Here is a 21,578-nt window from a genome sequence, read left to right on the forward strand (position 1 = left end):
TAAAATATTGTGTGGTGGTGCAGTGGTTAGTGTTGCTGTCTCACTTCCTAAGTGCTTAATGTAAACACTGACTTTTTTTCATCAGATGTTCTGGTTTTATGCTACATCTATCAAAGTCTGTCATGGGGCTATGGACAACTGAAAGGCCAATCATTCTCTTAAACCGTGTGTTGTAGGGCATAGCCTCCTTCTTTCTCTATGTGTATCTGTTGATCTTTCACAGACATGCAACTGAGAAGATTTTCTTTATGTTCTAATATACTCATTTTCATTACCTGTCACACATTTGGCTTATTAAGCTCAACACTCCAGTCTAAGACCTTTTACACTAGAATGATCACCCATATTTTTCAAGTTCTAAAATCCTGCCTTTTAACACATTGTAGTGGGTCATATATTAGGAGCCATTTTTTGACAGCACTGTGGTTAGGCTCACTGCCTTGCCTTTCCTAGTCTATAGCTCTGTTTAGAGAACCTACTAATTAGCCCACCAGTTTTCTCACAACCAACATCTTTAATTCATTTACTGGCCTTATCCTTCAACCTTTCTATGTACTTCTTTCATGCGTTGTTGATCCCATTGTTATGAGTAGTGCTGTTCCCTTCGGCATTTTCACACCCACTGTATCCTGTTTTTCATTACTCATCTGCTTTACAATCCAGAAGACATTAATTTTTCTGTCGTAATTTTGCAACTCACTTAAAGTCTCTTGCCTTTGGGGATAAACTTCAGGCAAGCTGTGTAAGGAATTTGATCATTTACGGGACTAAGACATAACTGATGACTGCATAACATGAAGCAAAGCTGGATGGAAATTACTATGTTAATAAGCTGAGTTTCAAGGGAAAGGAAGACAAATGCTAAATTTTGAAAAGTGAATTGCTTTAAAGCAGGGCAGCATAGTGGTAGCGCTGCTACCTCGTAAAAATTAAATCTGGGTTCACATTCCATGTGCTCCTGGGTGCAGTTTGCATGTTCTTCCTGTGTCTAAAGGTTCTATAGACCGCACATATAACTGTGGCAACGAGGTTTAGGACTGCAGGGGCGCAGAGGCCTACACAGGAAACATCGAACTTAAAACGGGAATCAACCCCGGCCGGGACACGAACACATGTAAGCAAACGCACACACTCAACAGCACCCAAACGGTCCTCAAAATATGCAATAGTTAGATGAAAGCAGAATTGTCAATCAACTTAATGTGGATTTTCTGTGTCAGCGGTGTCACAGCTTTATATTAACAAAAGCAGACCCAAGACAATAACAGGCTGTCGGAAAGCACGCGCATAAATGCGAAAAGACGTCCTTTTCATAACCGACGCATTGAAAATAAAATAACTTAACAACATGCCGATACCAAGTGTTTATGAAACCTTTGAAGCTTGGAAAGTAAAGTCGTTTGGTAAACATGCACGGCAGAAAAGAATCATTTTGCTCCGCCCTCAAAGCAGATTTATGCGCATGCTCTTTCGTGTGGCAATTGCGTCACTGTATGCCATTGGTTGCTCAGCGGGCCAATCGTCAGGTCGCCGTGTTTCCTATTCAGTTCCTTCGTACAAAGAGGATTAGTGCTGGCGGTGAGGATCAAACGGGTGTGAACAAACGCTAAGTTTTGTGGTTTCATTGTGTGCTCGCTTTCTTTTTTCTGCGCTTACCGGTTTATTTTAGATGTGGTAATGGATTTTCGTCCAGGTTTTCCTGTCCCGTTTTAGCAGCCTAACAGCTGCGTGCTGATTTCTTTCCGAGTCGCAACGGAACAAAGGCTTCTGCCGCGCAGCTCCGCAGCGTCCCTGGATGTATGCGGCTCTGGGATTTACCTTCACTGCGAACGGCTGGGCCGCCGCCAACTACCTGCTTACCGCCCCCGGCGCCACAGCAGGTAAGTCCGACGACTTTTTGATGAGTAACGGTCTGTGGAGTGAAAGTTGTGGCGCGCGTGGTTACTAACGAGGTGTATGCGTGTTTGTTTACGTGCGCTCGTGACTGAGGGGGCACACCGCAGAATTGCTTTGCGGCGCGGTCTTCAGTCTGTGCTGTGGTTCTGAGGTGCGGAAGCTTACCGCTTTGCTGTGTCCATTTAAACGTACTCTAGTATGGCCGCTTATGTTTACTTGGCTATTAGCTGTGCGCGGTGCTCCCAAGATCCTTTGTTAGACGCCGGTGTGCTCTGGCCTCATCTCACGTGTGCTAGTGTTGTATTGTTTTGTTTAAGGCCATGGATTTGAATGGCAGCGCCTCAGCAAGGCCAGCCCACTCGGCGACGCGCATGCAGCTGCTTGCTACATGCTGTCCGCAAGCCAGGTCGCAGGTGGTCACGGAAGGGAGTGCCTCCCATCCTCCCTCCATTAACTGAAATCCTTTCCATTCTTGTCTCGCCAGGAAAAGGCCCAGAAAGGGCGAATGGGAAGCTGGGTGTTGGCCCCGCTCCAAATATGACCTCAGGAAATGGGAACAATACGTCCACGGTCCCCGGGAGCACCCCACAGAACGGGGAGAGCAAGCCGCCCCAGGCCATCGTCAAACCTCAGATCCTCACGCATGTCATCGAGGGCTTCGTCATTCAGGAAGGAGCAGAGCCTTTTCCAGTGAGTGAATTCACGCAGACTTGAAGGCAGCTGTTTTGTTCACATGCGGCTTTGAAGCACTGACAATGCCTGACATTTTTGGACTTTAATGTTTTGAACTGGGGCAAGTGAACAGTGTGCAGCCTTCTAGTTTATCCATCTGCAACAGACTAAATGCCTTTTTGTCATTTCTTAAACACATAACTTAAAATCTGAAAGTTATTCAAGTTTGTGCATTTATTCAAGGTGACAAGAAAGATCAAAATTCCACAGACCAATTTTTATATTAAATTTGTGACACTGCCAGCCCACAGTGGTTGACATGCATAAGATGATTCGGTGGCATGGGCTAAATCAGCAAAATTGTGGTTTAAAGTTAATTAAGATAGCCACTACAAAACCATAATTTTGCCAGTCATTCCAAGTAAAGCTGACATCTTGGTCTTGCTGCCCTCAAGTGTTGGTTTAAGTGAAGGTTTAAACATTTCTATAAGTTTGAAGAATTTTTATATATATATATATATATATAAAAAAAAACTTGATCTTAAGCGTAACATTAAGGGAAATGGGAATATACTTAAACTTTGGAAACTTTTACCTACTCCTTTCAACTTTATCCTCTGAAGACTTTGTCTTGTGGTTGTCCGTTTTTGTTCAAGCCTTCTGGTGGTCAGAAACAAAGTTATGCCTAAACACAAACCCCATTCTTAATTGTATTTTTCTTATTGGTGAGAGTGGAGAGAATTTTTGTTCAACAGTTCCCAAAATACATCAAATTTATGTTTAGTGTTGGCTAATGTGAATGGAAAAGTATTAATTAGTTGGTGGTGGTTGTTCACACCAGGCATAAAAAATTATGTCGAAGTAACAACTCACATTATCATCTCCTTGTAAGTGTAGAAACATATACAGTAAGGAGTTCAATTAACAAGTATAGTCTTCAACCTGCTGCTTTTTAGTTTCACTGCAGTGAAAAACTGTAGCAGTCCTGGGATTAGCTGCTAGGCTTTGCTCCCTGGTACAGTATTTGTAACATACTGTTATATTTTAGCTAGATGTACACTTTTCCCCATTGCCAGCCCCAATGGAAGTTTACTAAAATAAAGTTTATTTTGTGAATTCACTTTCTAGGAAATTATATTTTCAGTCTTACGAAATTTGTCTCATGTTTGGAAATGCACAGCAAGAAGTGGGGCTTGGCAAATAGTATCAATAAAACAGGTGTTCCACATTTTAAGGTGACGGTATGATGTGTGCAGTTGATCCAAGATAGGATTTCTGAGGGCTTTGAACAATGTTGTAATTAAGGTGTTTCATATTAAACTTGATAGAATAGTGCAGATAGAGGAAATGACTTTCATATAGTTGGGAACTGCCACAGCAATTAAAAGCATAGTGGGTTTTTTTTGTTTGTTTTTTTTTTTTTTGTACTTCATTAACTGCTTCACTGGCATGTTGAGTAATGTCTTTATTAGTTTTTTTTAAGTGGTACCACTCTTTAATTATTTAAAGCAGCAGAGTCTGCGGGTACAGTTTTAACATTTTGTAAAGATTATACAGTTGTACACTTGTTCACATTATACTGTGAAAAGTTCACTTTATGGGGATTGCCACATTTGTGTTACTGGTGTAAAGAGATGCAGAAAATGCATTTTTTAATCATATCATGCAGAGTTTTTCCTTTTTAAATGAAGGAAATTGCACACAAATGCCATGCTTACAGTTTTCAACAAAGGAATGACTTTTCTTGCAGTAAGCAGAAGCAAGGAATGAAAGAGAAAATATTGTTTTATGTATATACATTTGTCATCCTAGGTGGGTCGTCCTGCACTGCTTATTGACAATTTGAAAAAGCAAAAGCTTCAGCAAGATTCTGACAAATTCTCAAACAATTCACCACACACTACTGACTTAGAGATGGAGAATGCATCACAACAAGGTAAAGGAATGGAAGAAGTCTAAAGCCTTAAAGTATTATATCACAACAGACATAAATTTGTAACATTTTTGAAAATAGATTGGTAGCGATAATAAACGAGTAGCATTTACTTCAATTTTATTAGTCCCATATAACAGATTGAAGGGTTAACTTTGTTTGCAAGTTTTGAATATTTCAGAAGTTATTTTATTTTTAATCCACAGTTGTGACTCATTTTGACTGTTTTTTGACTTTGATGTCTAAGTAAAAGACGATATCAGTAACTGCAGATTTGAAATCCTTTGGTTAGAGAAGTGGAAAATAAAAAAAAAAAAAATCTTACAGAATAAATCTAAGGATGTTGTATACTTTGTGGATTCTCTAGTCCGAGCTGCAGTGCCTATGTTGTATTCTGAATGAAATCCAGGTATTTTTCTGAAAATTATTTTATTTCGGCAGAGGTCAAAAATCCAGAAGAGGAGGAGGATGCACCAAAGCTGAAGTGCGAACTGTGTGGTCGTGTTGATTTTGCTTATAAGTTCAAAAGGTCCAAGAGGTTTTGTTCTATGGCTTGTGCAAAAAGGTAACAGCACGTTATCTCCTTGTTGGTGTAATGTTCTTCATAAGGAAGAGTACATCTAGCAACCAGTAGTTTTAAGTTGTATTTAAATACTTTTCATACATCTGTGTTTCTAATTTAGTCCACTAGTCTTATCTATTTAGATATTCAGCCTGTTCCCCAGGTAATTTGTTGAGAACAGTGAATATATGTTTTAAACGTAATATCTTAGTGTTGGAATTTGTGTGGGAGTTTGTTAGGCATATACTAAATGAGTGCACTCATGATATTTGATATTTTCACCCTTCTCAAAAGTTCTAGCACTATACTGTATATCTCTGCATGCTAATGGAGAAGTTGTCTGTGTAGCCGTGTTTTGCTTGAGTGACAGTCAGAAGAGTCTGTCCTCCAAGGTGGATGTGGCAGGCTCACATTTGTGACATTAGTTATTTGTGCCGTGTGGCCTAATATTGCTTCATTACATAACAGTCTGTTGTATCCAGAATGTAATTGCTCCTGTAACACATTTTATAAGTTACATATTTTGGATTCATTAATGTTATGACCACATCTGTTGTTCCTCCTGTTGGTATGTTGTCAGTATTTTTTCAACAAGATTTATCCCCTTTCTCTTGCAGCAATTACAGGATAAACCTGTTGCCCACCCTGTTCAATCTTTAATTTCACACACTATGAGCAATTTGCCCCAAATAATTAATGCTTTGCTTAATTTTATAATAACCATAATATAATGTTAATCAGTTATTTTTAAATCCCATTTTAAATGGCAAATCGCACCATAATGATGTACAAAGTAAAACAAAATTACAAACTGTGATATGAAAACACTATAAATAAAATTATACAAACAAATGACAATACAATTTGGTCTCCACACCCTGAAGCTTAAAAGAACATAATGACTTCCAAGCCTTAGCAAAGCAAAAACAGTATTCGGTGTCCTCAAAAGCCAAAGAAAAAAGGTTGTGCCTTTTTAAATGGGATTTAAATGTCCGGACTGTCGAAGCAGGTCTGATAAATAAAGGTAACTCATTCCAGAGTTTAGGAGCAGCCACTGTAAACAGTTGAGCATGTTTTCTTATTAGGAAAGATGTCCTCACTATTAAGAGAAATTGGGAAGGTGGTCCAAGTTCCTTGTAGGATGAATATTTGATAAAGATATGTGAAATATACAGAGGAGCCAGATTTAGTGCTTTAAAAACAAAAAGAAGCACTTAAAGCATTGTTCTGAACCTGACAGGCAGCCACTGAAGAGAGGTCAAGGTAGGAGTAATATGTTTACTCTTATCTGTTAACATCCTTGCAACTGCATTTTGAACCTGCTGAAGATGAGATAAGGAACTGTGACTGACTCAAAGAAATAGAGAATTGCAGTAATCCAACCTATTGGTGACAAATGTAAACAAAAACCAGCTCACCTGTACTTTGTACTCTGGCCAACCCAGTTCTCAAATGTATTTGGTCTGCTCCGATATGGACAGATGTTAACATAAAAATTATAATTCTTTTACATTCCTACCTCAGACTGGTTGCCTGTTTGGTTCACTGTCACTTTTTGTATTTACCTTTATACCTCAAAGCTGGCTTTTTTTTTTTTTCCTCACATCTTGTGGTGTAAAACAGAAGGAGATGTGGCCAACTGAAATAGGTTTAGTGCATAAGAAGATTACTAAATGCTAGTAGCATTCAAATATACAAATATATTTTTTGTTTAGGTATAATGTGGGATGCACAAAACGAGTTGGGCTTTTCCATCCTGATAGAAGTAAAAATGCAACAAAGTCTGACAGTCCCAAACACAGGCGGAGAAGGTCTCGCAAGGGGAATCAACAGAGTTCGAACAAAGAGCCCAAAAAAACACAGGTAAATAGTAGAATCTTATGGCTGAGCATCAATCCCTGTTTATGCTGTGTTGGTGATCAATTTGAAATTCGTTTAAGATTGCAAGCCTTTATTGGGAGTAGTTGAGAAATATACAGACTACCAAGGGTGGAGATATTCTTATTATTTAAGAAGTAACATTAATGCTGTATGTTAAGTTCCTTGCTTCAGTAATGTGTTTATCCAGTTAACCCATTGTTGATATCCAAGCAACTCATTAGTGGGCATGAAATGATTTCTCTCTTAATTACTGATGCATTTTTGTGATTGTGAAATATTAAGTTACCTTTTGAATTTAGAATTTTTGGTTGGTTTGTATTTTTTGAGATGAGAGCATTCTTGGAAGTATATGTATAGAATGTGTTCCTTGCATACTTAAGGTTGCAATCCGTTTCCGTTTTTAAGAGAAAGCAAGCTTCCTACCACTGGTCAGAAATAAATTTAAGCCAAAGGAAGATTGTTCTGGATGAAAGTGTCTTTAGGGAAATTTTGACTGTATGGTATCATAATTGATTAACATGGAGAAAAAAGCACACCGCAAACCTATGCTGTTTTGTTGAAGTAGAAAAAAATCCACAATATTTGTTTTCAGTTTCACTTTAAAATCTGTTTTTAATCCATAGTTTAAAATAAGATTTTGCCATCCTAGTTTGATTTGTCTGCATTTGCAGGTGATGATGCCCTGAAATTTGCAGAGCAATTTGAAGTTGGTCAGTTTATGTAAATTAAAAAAAAAAAACATTCTGGACAAATTTAAATGTGCTCCTGATGTCTGTGAAATAGTTTAATAGTTTTCAGTGCAAACCTAAAGGTATACATGAAGGATTTTTTTGGTTTGATGCATACTGTTTGGTTAATCCTTGATCTAAATGTTGTGGTTCTTTGGTTGAAATGGTCCTAGTGCCAGCTATGTACAGTGGAACCTCGGTTCACGACCATAATTCGTTCCAGAACTTACAAACTGTATGTAAATATATATAAAGATTAAGCACAAATATAGTTAATTACACCATAGAATGCACAGTGTAATAGTAAACTAATGTAAAAACATTGAATAACACTGACACAAAACACCCAGGCTCCCTGCTCAGCTATAGGAGCTGGCTCGCTGGCGCTCCCTCCCTCAGCTACAGGAGCAGGCTGGCTGACGCTCTCTCTCTGTAGCGCGCACACACACACACACACACACACACCCTATCCTCCTAAACCCCCCATCCCTTCCCTGTCAGCTGCCCCCTCTCTTTCTGCGCTTGCTCGCTCACGCTGTCTAATCTCTCTGTAGCATGTGCTCGCGCAGCATTTTTTTAAAAATGAGTTTTAAGCACAGCAGAAAAAAACAAACATTAAAACAAATCCGAAGTGCAGTGCATGCAAACGCCAACTCGCAAGCAACCAAAAAAGAAAGATTGCAGGAGATCATGCTATTAAACTTAAAGCCTGATCGCTGTAAACACTGTTTTTAAAATGAGTTTTAAGCACAGCAGAAAAAAGGAACATTTGAAAAAAGATAAAAGTAACATTGCAACAAATCGTGTTATGAACTGAAAAATTAACTTTTGAAAAATCCGTAATACAAAACCACCAAGAAAACTAACCTTGCATGAGTCGAGTCCTGGCATGAAGTGTTTTCCTTCAGGTGTTTTCTCTCTTGTGATTTCTTGGGTTTCTGGTGCTTTTAGCTGGTAGGAGTGAAAGCCTCATGCAGCCATTCCAAAAACAAACTCCTTGTGACCCAATCCTTCGTGTTTGCGCCCTACATTACTGGCAGTCTGGCTTTGTTTACATTGTGCTGCTTGAAAGCACGAGGGTTCTCAGATTGGTAAATGAGTAAACTGGTAAACATTTTTTCCACCTTTTGTAATTTCTTTCTTTACTTCGATTTCAATTTTCTTCAAAACTTTCTTCTGACCACTCTCCACTTGCTTAGAAGCCATAGTTAACTGCAAAAGCACACGAAATACTGTAGAGCACAAAGAGAGTGCACGTCTTAAATGAAAAAGCATGGCCGCTCTCTTTCTCTCTCAGGCTGCCTGTGGGGGGAGGGGGAGCTTGCACTACAGCCTACAGATAGGCAGGCAAGCACGTGCAGCAATCTCCTCCTCCCCCTTCCCAGCAGGCACGTGCTCGCTCGCTCTTTTTCTCTCTCTCTCTCTTTCAGCTCAGCTTGCAGGCAGGCAAGGGAACCTGGCTTGTTCGTATACCGAGTGTGTGGTTGTGAACCGAGGCAAAAGTTGGGCGATCTTTTTGGTCGTGAACCGAGTTGTACATGAACCGGGACGTTCGTGAACCGAGGTTCCACTGTAATTGTTACAATGCACACCATCATTTTGGTTCAGATGTCTACCTGTCGATTGTCTTTCAATTGAGCATTGGACATGAACACATGCAGCAAGACCTTTAATGTTAACTTCAACTTTCATTTTAAAACCATATTTAAGAAGACCGATGTTTGCCCTGAACTAGAATGAATGATTATATTAATGATTAAGTGCATCCTTGTTCCTGTATCAGTTAATTGGCATTGCTCTTCCTTTTAATATGTATTTAAATGAAAACCTGCCTCTTGGCATCTAAATCTTCTTCTCTTTTGTCCACCATTTCCCAAAATTATAGTATATATTTGTCTCTGAAATGGTGTATGTATGTGAAGCATTTTTCACAAAATGTTGGGAAGGTGGTGTCTTAATACATCCACTTTGATTAAAAAAAACATTCTGAAATTTCAGAGGTTTACTTTATAACAGGAAAAGATTTGGAAGTAATACATTTTCCCACATTTTTTGATGTAAGGATGCATTCCTTTTCACTTATTTGTTCGTAGCATGTTGGACTTTACATGTAGTATTATCACTTGTACAGAGTATAGTGAAATTCCTCCTTGCAAAAGAAATACAAGATTATATTGAAATACTAACTTCAGTGGTGGTACTTCCAGAGTGGTGTGTGTTTTGGGTTTTTTTTTTTTCCTCTCTCTCTTTTCCTTAATTTCCCCTTTAGAATTAAGTCTTTCTGCTTGACCTTTTTCTCATAAAATGTAACAACTGCAGCACTCATTTTAAAATTCTAATTAGTTACCAAAATATTGTGCAAATGCAGTCAAATTTGGCACATTTTTGATTATATGATATAACTCGGCGATTGATTATCGAATCAGAATTTTCATAAAATGGTAATTTCCTGTTTTTTCTTTCCAGATACAGATTTATATGACTGCATCCAATAATTTTCTTTCGTTTCTTTAAAACGGCACAAAACTAAGCAAGTGTCTGAAACTGTTCAGCGTTATGAACAATTCTTCCATTTTCTATTAGAAATGGAAGTGTCGCTAGCAAACTGAATACTGTATAGCTGAGTAGCTGTTATGTAGGGTGGGACAGTAACATTGAGATAGATACTTGTGTTAATTGTTGTTTGTCTGTTGCCCCATAATATCTGTGGGGCTTTCCCTCCTATCCCCAAAGGCATGCAGGTTAGGTGAACTGGTGATTCTAAACTTCGTTTACTTACTTAGTTTTCATTCTCTCTCTCTATACGTTTAGCATTCGTTTGCTTAGATGTTGATGTGCTTACTGCTTCGTGAGCAGCTCTTGTTTTCTCCACTGTAGCAGCCCGCTTCTTCTCTTCTTCCATCGGCATCATTTCGTATTTAAAACTGATTCAGTTTTTGTGTTGCAATTACTTAGTACATTTTTCTTAATTTTCCACTTAAGCTGGCACTTAAGTCTTCAATCTGCCTGAAGAATGATTTAAGATGTGAAGCGGTAGGGGAAATGACAGTGAAGGTGGTTGGGATAAGAACGGCGCCTGTACACATGCGCGCACGACTGCCCTGCTGTGCGCTGCCAAGAGTTGATTGTATAATAAAATACAATAAAAATAAAAAGAGCAATATAAATTATCACCCCAGAAGCAGACAGTAGAGGTCACATAGTATATGTGTACTAAATTTCAGGTCAATGGGTCAAACGGTTTGTGAGCTACAGGTGATTTAAAATCCTGGACAGACAGCCAGCCACCGTAACGTATTACAGTAGAGTCTCACTTATCCAATATAAACGGGCCGGCCGAACGTCGGATAAGCGAAAATGTTCGATAATGACAAGTGTTAAGAAAAAACCCATTAAACGTCAAACTGTTATAATTTTAAACATTACGAACCTAATAATAATGTTTTACAACAAAACAGAATAAATTAACTGAAAAAAATTAACTTGGTTAAAAAAATGTCTGACGTTAAATACAGTATGTACTGTACTTAAGTTCAGTCCTGTGATGATTTAAAGACATTTTTGATCGTAGTCTGCTTTCCTGACGAGTGCTGTTTTTTTTTTTTTGCTGTGAAGTCTCGCCATCTTTGCAGCATCATGTTGATTCCTGTAGCTGCTTCTTGTTGCTCAATGTAATTGCAGTTTCTTGCTTTAACTCCGTCCCTAATATAGTCAACATCCGTATGAGCGTATACTGTTTACTACAGCATTGTGACTGCGTTTGTGTGTTTTTGCTTTGACGTGCGAGTCCCCGTCTTGCACCCGAAAACTCAAAGCTGAGTCTCGGTACTTTTAGCAACACCAGCTTTATTAAGCTTGAAACGGCAACAGCAAGGTTATTTAATGTAGCGGGTTCTGCCATTCTCCTATACACAGACACAGCAGTTAGGCAGGGTCAGGGGGAAAGTAATACTGAGCCCAGCGCATTTATAATGTTCCTTGTATCACCCATCAACGGCAGGCGCTTATAGCATGTCCGCGATCTTTTCGGATTGGTTTTTACATCGAACTGCTACAGCGCTGGGAGACTGCGATTGCTTTGGGGCGCTCTTCCGCATGACGTCCCGTTGGGTGGAATCCCACAAGAGTTTAGAAACTCCCTCACACCAGCCATGATTCTTTTCAAAGGTAAAGTGCAGGTTAATTTGCTTTATCTATTTTTACTTTATATTTTGTAATAATCATTTTTATATGAATAGTTTTGGGTTGTGGAACGAATCATCTGAGTTTCCATTATTTCTTATGGGAACTTCACATTGATATACTGTACGAGTGCTTTGGACTGCAAGCACATTTCCAGAACGAATTATGCTCGCAAACCGAGGTTCTACTGTAATTAGCTACGGCAGAGCTGGGAACAACAAAACATAAACTACGCTCACGCTTGCAACTTGCAGTTCTTGTTGACGATTTGATGCGTTTGGGGTTTTTTTTTTTTTTTGGTGGTGGGATGTCAGATAATGTGGAATGTTGGATAAGCGAGACTCTACTGTATATAAGAAGATTAAAGACTTAAAAATGTGGACCTAAAAATTCAAGAATACCTTCACAAAGTATGCAGTTGTTAAGGTTATAAAATGATGATTAGATTGGTATTTAGCTGTCAAAAGCTAATAAAGTAAAACTGCACCCGAGGCTAGTGTGTGAAATATTTTAGGTGAAGACATACTTACAAAGGAAGGTGTTGAATCACTGAATTCATCTTTGGAGTTGATTTCTGATTCTGGAAATCTGAATCTCTGTAGCAGTTATGTAATTAAAATAGTAGTGAACTGCTGTCTAGGGCTGTCACTTTTTACATTTTTCACCAAACTGATTTATAATTGGTTATAATGTAAAATATACTGCTCAAAAGAATTAAAGGAACACTTTTTAATCAAGAGTATAGCATAAAGTCAATGAAACTTATGGGATATAATCTGGTCAGTTAAGTAGCAGAGGGGGTTGTTTATCAGTTTCAGCTGCTGTGGTGTTAATGAAATTAACAACAGATGCACTAGAGGGGCAACAATGAGATGACCCCCAAAACAGGAATGGTTTAACAGGTGGAGGCCACTGACATTTTTCCCTCCTCATCTTTTCTGACTGTTTCTTCACTAGTTTTGCATTTGGCTACAGTCAGTGTCACTACTGGTAGCATGAGGCGATACCTGGACCCTACAGAGGTTGCACAGGTAGTCCAACTTCTCCAGGATGGCACATCAATACGTGTCATTGCCAGAAGGTTTGCTGTGTCTCCTGCACAGTCTGAAGGGCATGGAGGAGATTCTAGGAGACAAGCAGTTACTCTAGGAGAGCTGGAGAGGGCCATAGAAGGTCCATAACCCATCAGCAGGACCAGTATCTGCTCCTTTGGGCAAGGAGGAACAGGATGAGCACTGCCAGAGCCCTACAAAATGACCTCCAGCAGGCCACTGGTGTGAATGTCTCTGACCAAACAATCAGAAACAGACTTCATGAGGGTTGCCTGAGGGCCCAAATGTCTACTGCCCTGTGCTCACTGCACAGCACCGGGAGCTCAATTGGCATTTGCCATAGAATACCAGAATTGGCAGGTCCACCACTGGCGTCCTGTGCTTTTCACAGATGAGAGCAGGTTCACCCTGAGTATATGTGAAAGACGTGAAAGGGTCAGGAGAAGCCGTGGAGAATATTATGCTGCCTGTAACATCGTTTAGCATGACTGGTTTGGTGGTGGGTCAGTGATGATCTTGGAGGCATATCCATGGAGCGACTCACAGACCTCTACAGGCTAGACAACGGCATCTTGACTGCCATTAGGTATCAGGATGAAATCCTTGGACCCATTGTCAGACCCTACGCTGGTGCAGTAGGTCCTGGTTTCCTCCTAATGCACGACAATGCCCGGCCTCATGTGGCAAGAGTATGCAGGCAGTACCTGGAGGATGAAGGAATTGAAACAATTGAATGGCCTTCACGATCCCCTGACTTAAACCCAATAGAACATCTGTGGGACATTATGTTTCGGTCCATTAGGCGCGGCCAGGTTGCTCCTCAGTATGTACAACAGCTCAGGGATGCCCTCATACAGATTTGGGAGGAAATGCCACAAGACACCCTCCGTCGTCTCATTAGAAGCATGCCCCGACATTGTCAAGCATGCATACAAGCTCGTGGGGCCACACAAGATACTGAAAAGCATTTTGAGTAGCAGAAATTAAGTTTTTGAAAAAATGGACTAGCCTGCCACATCTTCATTTCATTCTGATTTTAGGGTGTCTACACAATTGAGCCCTCTGTAGGCAGAAAACTTTTATTTCCATTAAAAGACTTGGCATCCTTTTGTTCCTAAGACATTGCCCTGTTGTTATTTGTATAGATATCCAAGTTCATATTGAGATCTGATGTATCTAATGTGTTTCTTTAAAGTGTTCCTTTAATTTTTGTGAGCAGTGTATAATAAAATGTATATACATTTATAACGTGGCAGACATTTCAAGATTTAGTGGGGCCTAGTCTGCATAACTTCTACATGGTGGCACTGTCAACCCAACCATGCTGTAAGCCCTTGAGTCATTCTAAAGAAAATGATATTCTGTCCGTCTGTCTGTCTGTATGTATGTATGTATGTATGTACCTACCCTGGGGTATTAAAAAGGATGCTGGTGTCCCTTACGTGCAATTTTTAAACTGCAGGAACAGGCACAGTGAGAGATTTAATTTATTAATATGCTCCTAGTTTCCCAAGGCAAATTAATGTACACCACAATTGTGAAAAAAAATAACTTCTCCTTTAAATATGACTGGTGTACTGTTCTATGTGATGCCACTGCGTGCTGTAGGTGGGTTAACACTAGAATCCCTGGAGCCTACGAATAAAACTTGTAATACCAGGCCACCTTAAATTCTTTTGCTCCTCTTCATCAGTGTCTTTGTTTTGCAAATGTGTCAATCCGCATAAGCAGTCTGCTATCTCATCCCCTACTGACACAGCTGAAGTTCTCCCAGCTTAAGTCTCTTATCTGAGTGTGAGGTGCCTGGAATTGTATCGGGTCAGGTTTGGGAGCATACACAAATGCCTTCGATTTTTACACATGTAAATTGAATAATTTTCTTATGTGTTCAACATTGTAGATACAGAACACACATGAAATGTATGTATTCCAAACAATTATTTACCCTTTACAATTCCAGGCACTTCATGGTCATATAAGCAGACTGCGTTAGTGGGGGTATGGGATAGCAGGCTTCCTGCTGCCACTGCTCAATGACACATTTGTAAAACAAAGACGCTGATGAGGCGGTGCAAAGGAATTTAAGGTTGCCTGGGTTTGACTTTTATTTGTAGGCTCCAGGGATTCTAGTGTTGACCCATCTACAGCATGGAGTGACTTCATATAGAACAGCACACCGGTCATATTTAAAGGAGAAGTTTATTTTTTTTCACAATTGTGGTATACAATTTGCCTTGGGAAATTATGGACATCTTTATGAATTTAAGGTGGCCCGGGTTCATGACTTTTTTTCTTAGGCTTTAGGGATTCTAATGTTAAATGATGTGTGTGTATCACCGCATAAAATGAGGGCAGTATGTGCTAAGACACACCTATCTTGTTACAGAAGCACAATACATGTGGTATTATGGCTATGGTTTAGCCTTGAATGTGTCCAGACTTCTTAAATTGCGTGATGATATTCTGTATTAACCATTTTTTGTTGCATCATCTCTTTGGAGTGTTATTGATGTTTGCAGTCCTCCTGATTTAAGTTCCTGTTGTGCTTTTCTGATAGCATTAGTGCTTACTAGTTTTACTGTAGTCTAAAGTTGACAAATGATAGAGAAAAGGAGGAGAACCAAATTTACTTTAGCCCTGCTGGTAACCGAATAAACAATTTTTTTTTTTCTCCGTTATGTTAATTCAGTGTTTACATGCGTTTGGGAAAACAGGAAGTACAAGTTTCCCAGTGAGAAATTTCATGTGAACTAGCTTCAGAGTGGGAGCTCCCAGTGGGGCAATTAATAGATAACTGAAATGACATATTTGTGGTCAAATTATCTTTAGGGTAATGTTGATTTAATTTTTATTAAATTGTTTGTTTTGTGGAGACTAACTAGCCAATCGGCAGCTGCCTTGCATTTCTCCTGAAGCACCAACTAGAAATTCATGTAAACACAACAAAGTGGGAAGGTAACATGTCACATGTGGAAACTCTGAAATTTCCATAATGCATGAACACAACATTATAATATAGCCAGAGGAGTAGTTTCCTGCTTAATCTCACCGATTGATAATTCTCAGTTATCTTAAGTGGGCAAAGTATTGTAAAGACAATAATATAGCATTCTTTTTAAGCAGATTTGGAACAATTACTGTAAAATATGGGAAATGTTTAAGAGCAGAAAAGTAATTTAAATTGTTGGTTTTACATTATATGCTATTAAATGACTAATCTCTAAACAGTCTACAATTCCTATACAGATTAATGTACATTTGTCAAATTCTAATGTCCTGATCTTTTGCTTTTTCCTGAATGTTTGTGGTGTCTTTTTTTTTTTTTTTTTCTCTCCTCTCTCTTCCCAGCAGCCAAATCTGCCACTACAGACTTCAGGGAGCCTGGCTGCTCCCTCCCCTCTTCCTTCACACCCTAGCCGGGAGTCCAGTCAGGGCTCTGATATCTCTAGTTATGAGGAGCCACCATCCCCTCTGTCAGCTGCCAGTTCTGGACCTCTTCTCAGGCGACAAGGGGAGCGAGGTTCTGATGCCCAGGAGAGCAGTGCAAGGGAGCTGCCTCTGCTAACACAACACTTCCTGCCTAGCGACCCAACCAAGTGGAATGTGGAGGATGTTTATGAGTTCATCCGCTCCTTGCCAGGTATGTAAAAAGTCTAGTAAAGGTGGAAGTCAGCAGTAGAAAGAAGTAATTCCCAGAGGTTGTCTTTATGCAGCAGATAAAGGCCAACCTTGTATTTTATAACCTGAGTGTTTGTTACTGTGTAGGTGACATTCCACTATCTCTTGGGATGATTTTACAGTGATCTAGTAAAGCAGTTTGTATTATGGCTCATCTTTTATATGTTGTCAGTGCAATTCCCACAAAGTCATGAGCACATATCGGGTAAACAGCAAGAATCAGCAGAATTTGTAAAAAGTGAAGAGAGGCCTGAAAGGCCATGGTATATATGTTAAGAGTCAAACAAATATTGATGTGGCAGAATGTAAAACATATTCTGAGTGAGCTTTGTGCTATTCTGCGCCTTGATGCACAGTGCAAGTAGTGGTGCAAACTAGTTCTAGCTTTCAGTTGCATGTGATTCATGTATTGGTAACGGTTATTTTGTGGCTTATGTAACATATTTTTAAAACCTACATAATCCAGTCATGTCACAGAGCTTTGGAGCACAAGGCAAAATCCAGCCCTAGACAATGCACTTTTTCATCCCACTTCTGCACTTGCCACATTGGGCCACTTTAGAATCCGCAGTTACCCTAACACACACCTCTTGGAAGAACCCTGGAGAAGCATATATTCTTCACCCTGGCAGTGACTAGGCTCAGGATTTAAATGCAGAGAGCCACATCAATTAGGCAGCATTTACTGCTGCACTATGTTGCTGTCCAGTATGCACACTCCTTTCTAAATACTTAATATGGCTGTTGCCATAATTCTTGACCCTTTCTGTGGTTTTTCAGTTTTCCTATTTTCTTATATTTACAAGCTGTCCCAGAGGTACAGATGTGGTTTTTGTATAAAAAAGGTGCTTGGGGAAAGTGCTAATAGACAGATCTTCTGCCTGCTGTAGATGGACACAAATAAATATTCAGGAAGAGCTACTGATATATGGGTTATTGTTTTGTGGGCTGCATTTACTTATGAAAATGACTTGTCTTTTGTACATCTGCTGTAGCATTTAAGTTGACAACTTGCTGACCTTGTTGTGTTTGCATGCTTGGTGCTACTTCATTTCACACCATGTCTTCTAGTTTATTTGTATTTAGAAGAATCACAAAGTAAGTTGCTTGCTCCTCACTGCAAAAAGCAATTACTTTTTTTTTTTCTTTTTTTGGGTGAATGTATAAAAAAAAAGTTACATACTGCCTCATCCAAATGTAATTTGGCCATTTGTTGCCGAGTTTGTTTTTAATTTTATGAGAGGTCAGCATTGTGTCTCACCTATGCTAATTTAGAAGTGGTAAGTTATCACTAAGATCTCCAACTTGAATTCTCTTGCTTGAAGTTTCCCTTATGTAAATGCAGTATAAACTACAACACTGTAGATCACATGCAACTACACCATTGAGCTTGGGCATGAATTTGAGTACAATCCCGAAAATGTTTTTTTTTTTCTTAAATGTTTTCAGGAAGCACAGAAATACTTTTACTTGTTCAGAAACTGTGGTGACCAACTCTTAACACTAAACATTATTGAACAAAATCTTGTTACGCTCGTCACGTAATCCACATGTCTGGTCATGCAGATGTATGCTTACATCATGAGTGCAACACTAATGACACAGAGTTCTTTTTAATGGGTGTTTTTGATGTTTGCTGTTGTCCAACAGTGATCACCCTAGACTTTATTTACATTCTGCATGAATATTTTCTCTGCAATCTCTGCAAACTGCATGGAGTGAGTATCGCTGTGACAATCTTTTTTGCTTGGAGTATTCCTTTTAATGTTGTCAGAGTGCTGATTTCGGGTAGGTTAGCTTGGTTAGACAAAAGAAAATGTCAGAAGTATTTTTGAACAATTCTTGCCAGTAAGGATACTGACCATTAAAATTTTCATCTGATATATCTGCTTCTAGGCTGCCAGGAGATTGCTGATGAGTTTCGTTCTCAGGAAATAGATGGTCAGGCACTGCTGCTGCTGAAGGAGGATCACCTTATGAGTGCCATGAACATCAAGCTGGGTCCTGCTCTCAAGATATATGCTCGAATCAGTATGCTGAAGGACTCTTAACCCTTGTATGCAGCACAGGAAAGGGCCATAAGAAACCGACTTGGAAAATAACATTTCTACCAGACAAATTGTCTGCTGTCAATAGTTGGTTTACTCGACACGTTCCAGAAATATCCTAACCACTGCCATAAGATGACCAAGTAAAGGCCTGCCTGTTTTGCTCACATGTGTTTCTGCAATTTAATTTTTTTCTGTCCATCCCCTTTTTGAAGAAAATGGAAACGTCAACTAATGTGAAAAGAACATTCAGTAAGACACTTGTCCCCACCTTCTGTTTATTGTTATGTGCTTTGTTAGTTTGAGTAGCCCTTTCATTGAAACACAGTAGACAACAGATCAGAATTTGACCTGAATCACCAGACATGTTGCCCGTGGTCATGGTTGACACTAGAGCATTAGCTGCTCACATATCTGGAGGTGTGAATCTTGTCCCCATCAAACATGGTCCTAAATGTCTAAAATTCTAGGCATTGGGCATGTTCATATCAATATCATCTTCCTCTTGTAAAAATGGGAACATATGTTCTCTGTCTTGGTGCTTTCTAACACTAAGTCTGTCATAGGCCCTGGGCAGAGGGATGAGAGAAGAGCCATGTCAAGCTGGGCAGTGACCAGAAGCAAGACTTTGGTGCTTTTTTTTTTTTGGTTTAAAAATGTTTAAAATTTGTATTTATCAAAAGATCTTTTGTAATATAAAACTTTTTAACTTGTAAAATTAAAAACAAGTTTCCAAGGGGGTGTGTGCTTTTCGTTTCTGTATTTTGCATGTGCAGTCAGATTTTTAGTCTGACCTTTGTGCCTTCTTTATAGTCATGGTCACACGTTCCGAGATGGCAGTTTTTACCATAGCAGAGTGCAGTTATTGCTTTCTGATCAGCCAAAAGAGAAGTCAGTGGCTTGAATGGAGTCCAGTACAGACAGTCCTAAAAGTGTTGGTGCCCTTCCACTGAAAACTGGTGTTGAAACTAACAAAAATAATTGGTGTACACCGATTTTATTCCAAAGTGAAGGAACTCTGATTTAGGAAATAATAAAACGTAAATGTCTTAGACAAAATTGAGACCCTTGGAGGTTAAGACATAAGTACATTGTAATATCTCATGCAGACATCTGTAATCGGTCACTTGGCATCTGTGAATGGAGTGCAGTGTCACTGTGTGCATTGTACTGAAGATGAACTGAAGGAGGCACTGGCCAGCCATGGTGAAGACTGTATCCAAAGAGCCTCATGTTCTTGTGGCCATGTAAGCTAATATCAAGAAGTTTAAGGATTATGGGACCATAGCCAAACTGGATGTGCCCACAAGAGGAAAACTGATGCTAAATTATACAGGATAGTTTGATTGGTGGGAATCGAAGAAAACTTCAAGATGGGCTCTTGCTGACCTCCAAGATCGCAGTAATATGGTTTAATATCACACCAATTGCCACTGTCTGAATGAAGGTGGTCTCCATGGTAGAAGGCCCCGACATAAAAAAAAAAACCTGACTGGCGTTTGTTAAAATGCATGTTGAAGTCCTTCTGGGAGAATGTCCTCTAGATGGATGAAACTAAATTATCTCCTTGGTAAGGTACAGCAGCTCTTTGTTCATAGCAGGGAAAACAATGCTTACAAAGCAGGAGGAGGGTCAAAGTTCTGGGGTTTGCTGTGCTGCCTCAGGCACCGACTGCCTTGAACTTGTGCAGAAGATTATCAAGGCTTTCTGGAGCAAACCATAATGTACAGCCTTGCTGCAGCCATGGGTCGTCCAGCTTCATAATGACCCAAAAACCTCCATCTCGGTGCACCTAAGAATGGCTGAAAGGGAAACACTAGAATGTTCTGAAGTATCCTGATCTAAATCCATCTGAACATCCAGGGAAAGAATGGAATCTCCCATTTGGGATAAGGAGCCCATGAAACCAAAGAGAACTGAAGAAGAGGACTAAGTAACCAGTTAAGGAATCTTCTCAAGACTACCAAAAGTGCTTCATTGCAGTTATTTCTAAAGAAGGGCCAACTAAAAATGTTTTATTTGAGGTCACAGTAATTTTGTCCATGCCATTCTCATTTAATATGTTGGGTCATAAATCAGATTACAAGGGTCTACTCTGGAATATGGAACAAAGAATGGTGGATGCCAATTACTTTTGTCAGTTTTAACAAATTGTAATTCTTTGTTGTAATAGTGGAAGTGTACCAACGCTTTTAGTGGCATTTGCAGGCCTCAAGACTTTGCTAAATCTGTTGGTTTTGTGATCTCAGACTTGCATGTTGATCTCCAAAGAGGGCTGTGGGCAGCAAAGAATTCCTCCTGCTTGACACAAGGTGTTTTGTTGCGCAAGGTCCCGATGTTTCAATTCAGTTATTTCTTGACTGTGTGTATTCATTTGCAGCGTAAAACTGCTCTAAAGTGGAAGTATTTTTTATACATTTTAAAAATGACATGTTTTGTTCTTGCAGTTTACAATGGGGATGAATAGTACCAGTGTCCAAACCTGGAAAAGAAAAAGGTTTAAACTAGCCAAATGCGTCCATTTTTCAAGGCAAGTATGTTATCCGGTATTAATCCTTGTTGTGAGGTTGTGCAAATACTGTAAAACGGTGTATCCATGGAAAAAAGTCAAAACTGTTTGTGAGATTCTGCCATTTTTGAAAGAAAACTGGCTCTGCAGTTCATTATGTAAAATGCTGGCCAGTCCATTGCAGGAGTAACTGACATACATGCACAGTCCCAGTCATGCTAACCTGGAATCTCCCCGTTCAAATTATCTTTATGGCTTTGTTTGTGTTAAGTATGGGAGAACGTGCAAACTCCACACAGACACCAATCAGGAACACGAGTCAAACACATGACATTAGGTCAGTGAAGCCACACCAGTAATGATTGTTCTACCTTGCTGCCCTACAGAAGAGTTACTCGTCTATACAGTATTCACTTTGCTAGTAAATTCCATCCATT

At 39.5% G+C, this 21,578-nt stretch overlaps 1 protein-coding gene across 4 annotated transcripts in view; it reads left to right on the forward strand.

The window, feature by feature from the left end:
- Window positions 1-19,278, forward strand: part of LOC120530905 (polyhomeotic-like protein 2) — a 113,698-nt gene extending 94,420 nt beyond the window's left edge. For 3 of the 4 annotated variants that reach the window (XM_039755692.1, XM_039755694.1, XM_039755695.1), the window contains 6 exons: window positions 2,381-2,586; window positions 4,381-4,504; window positions 4,943-5,066; window positions 6,779-6,926; window positions 16,255-16,546; window positions 18,481-19,278. In XM_039755692.1, the coding sequence (XP_039611626.1) occupies window positions 2,381-2,586; window positions 4,381-4,504; window positions 4,943-5,066; window positions 6,779-6,926; window positions 16,255-16,546; window positions 18,481-18,635 (1,049 nt within the window). In that variant the 3' untranslated portion in view covers window positions 18,636-19,278. The remainder of the gene's footprint in view (window positions 1-2,380; window positions 2,587-4,380; window positions 4,505-4,942; window positions 5,067-6,778; window positions 6,927-16,254; window positions 16,547-18,480) is intronic. The other variant, XM_039755693.1, reaches the window with a different exon arrangement.
- Window positions 19,279-21,578: the final 2,300 nt, after the last annotated feature.

The sequence above is a fragment of the Polypterus senegalus genome, chromosome 6 (genome assembly GCF_016835505.1).
Source record: "Polypterus senegalus isolate Bchr_013 chromosome 6, ASM1683550v1, whole genome shotgun sequence".
NCBI lineage: Eukaryota > Metazoa > Chordata > Cladistia > Polypteriformes > Polypteridae > Polypterus > Polypterus senegalus.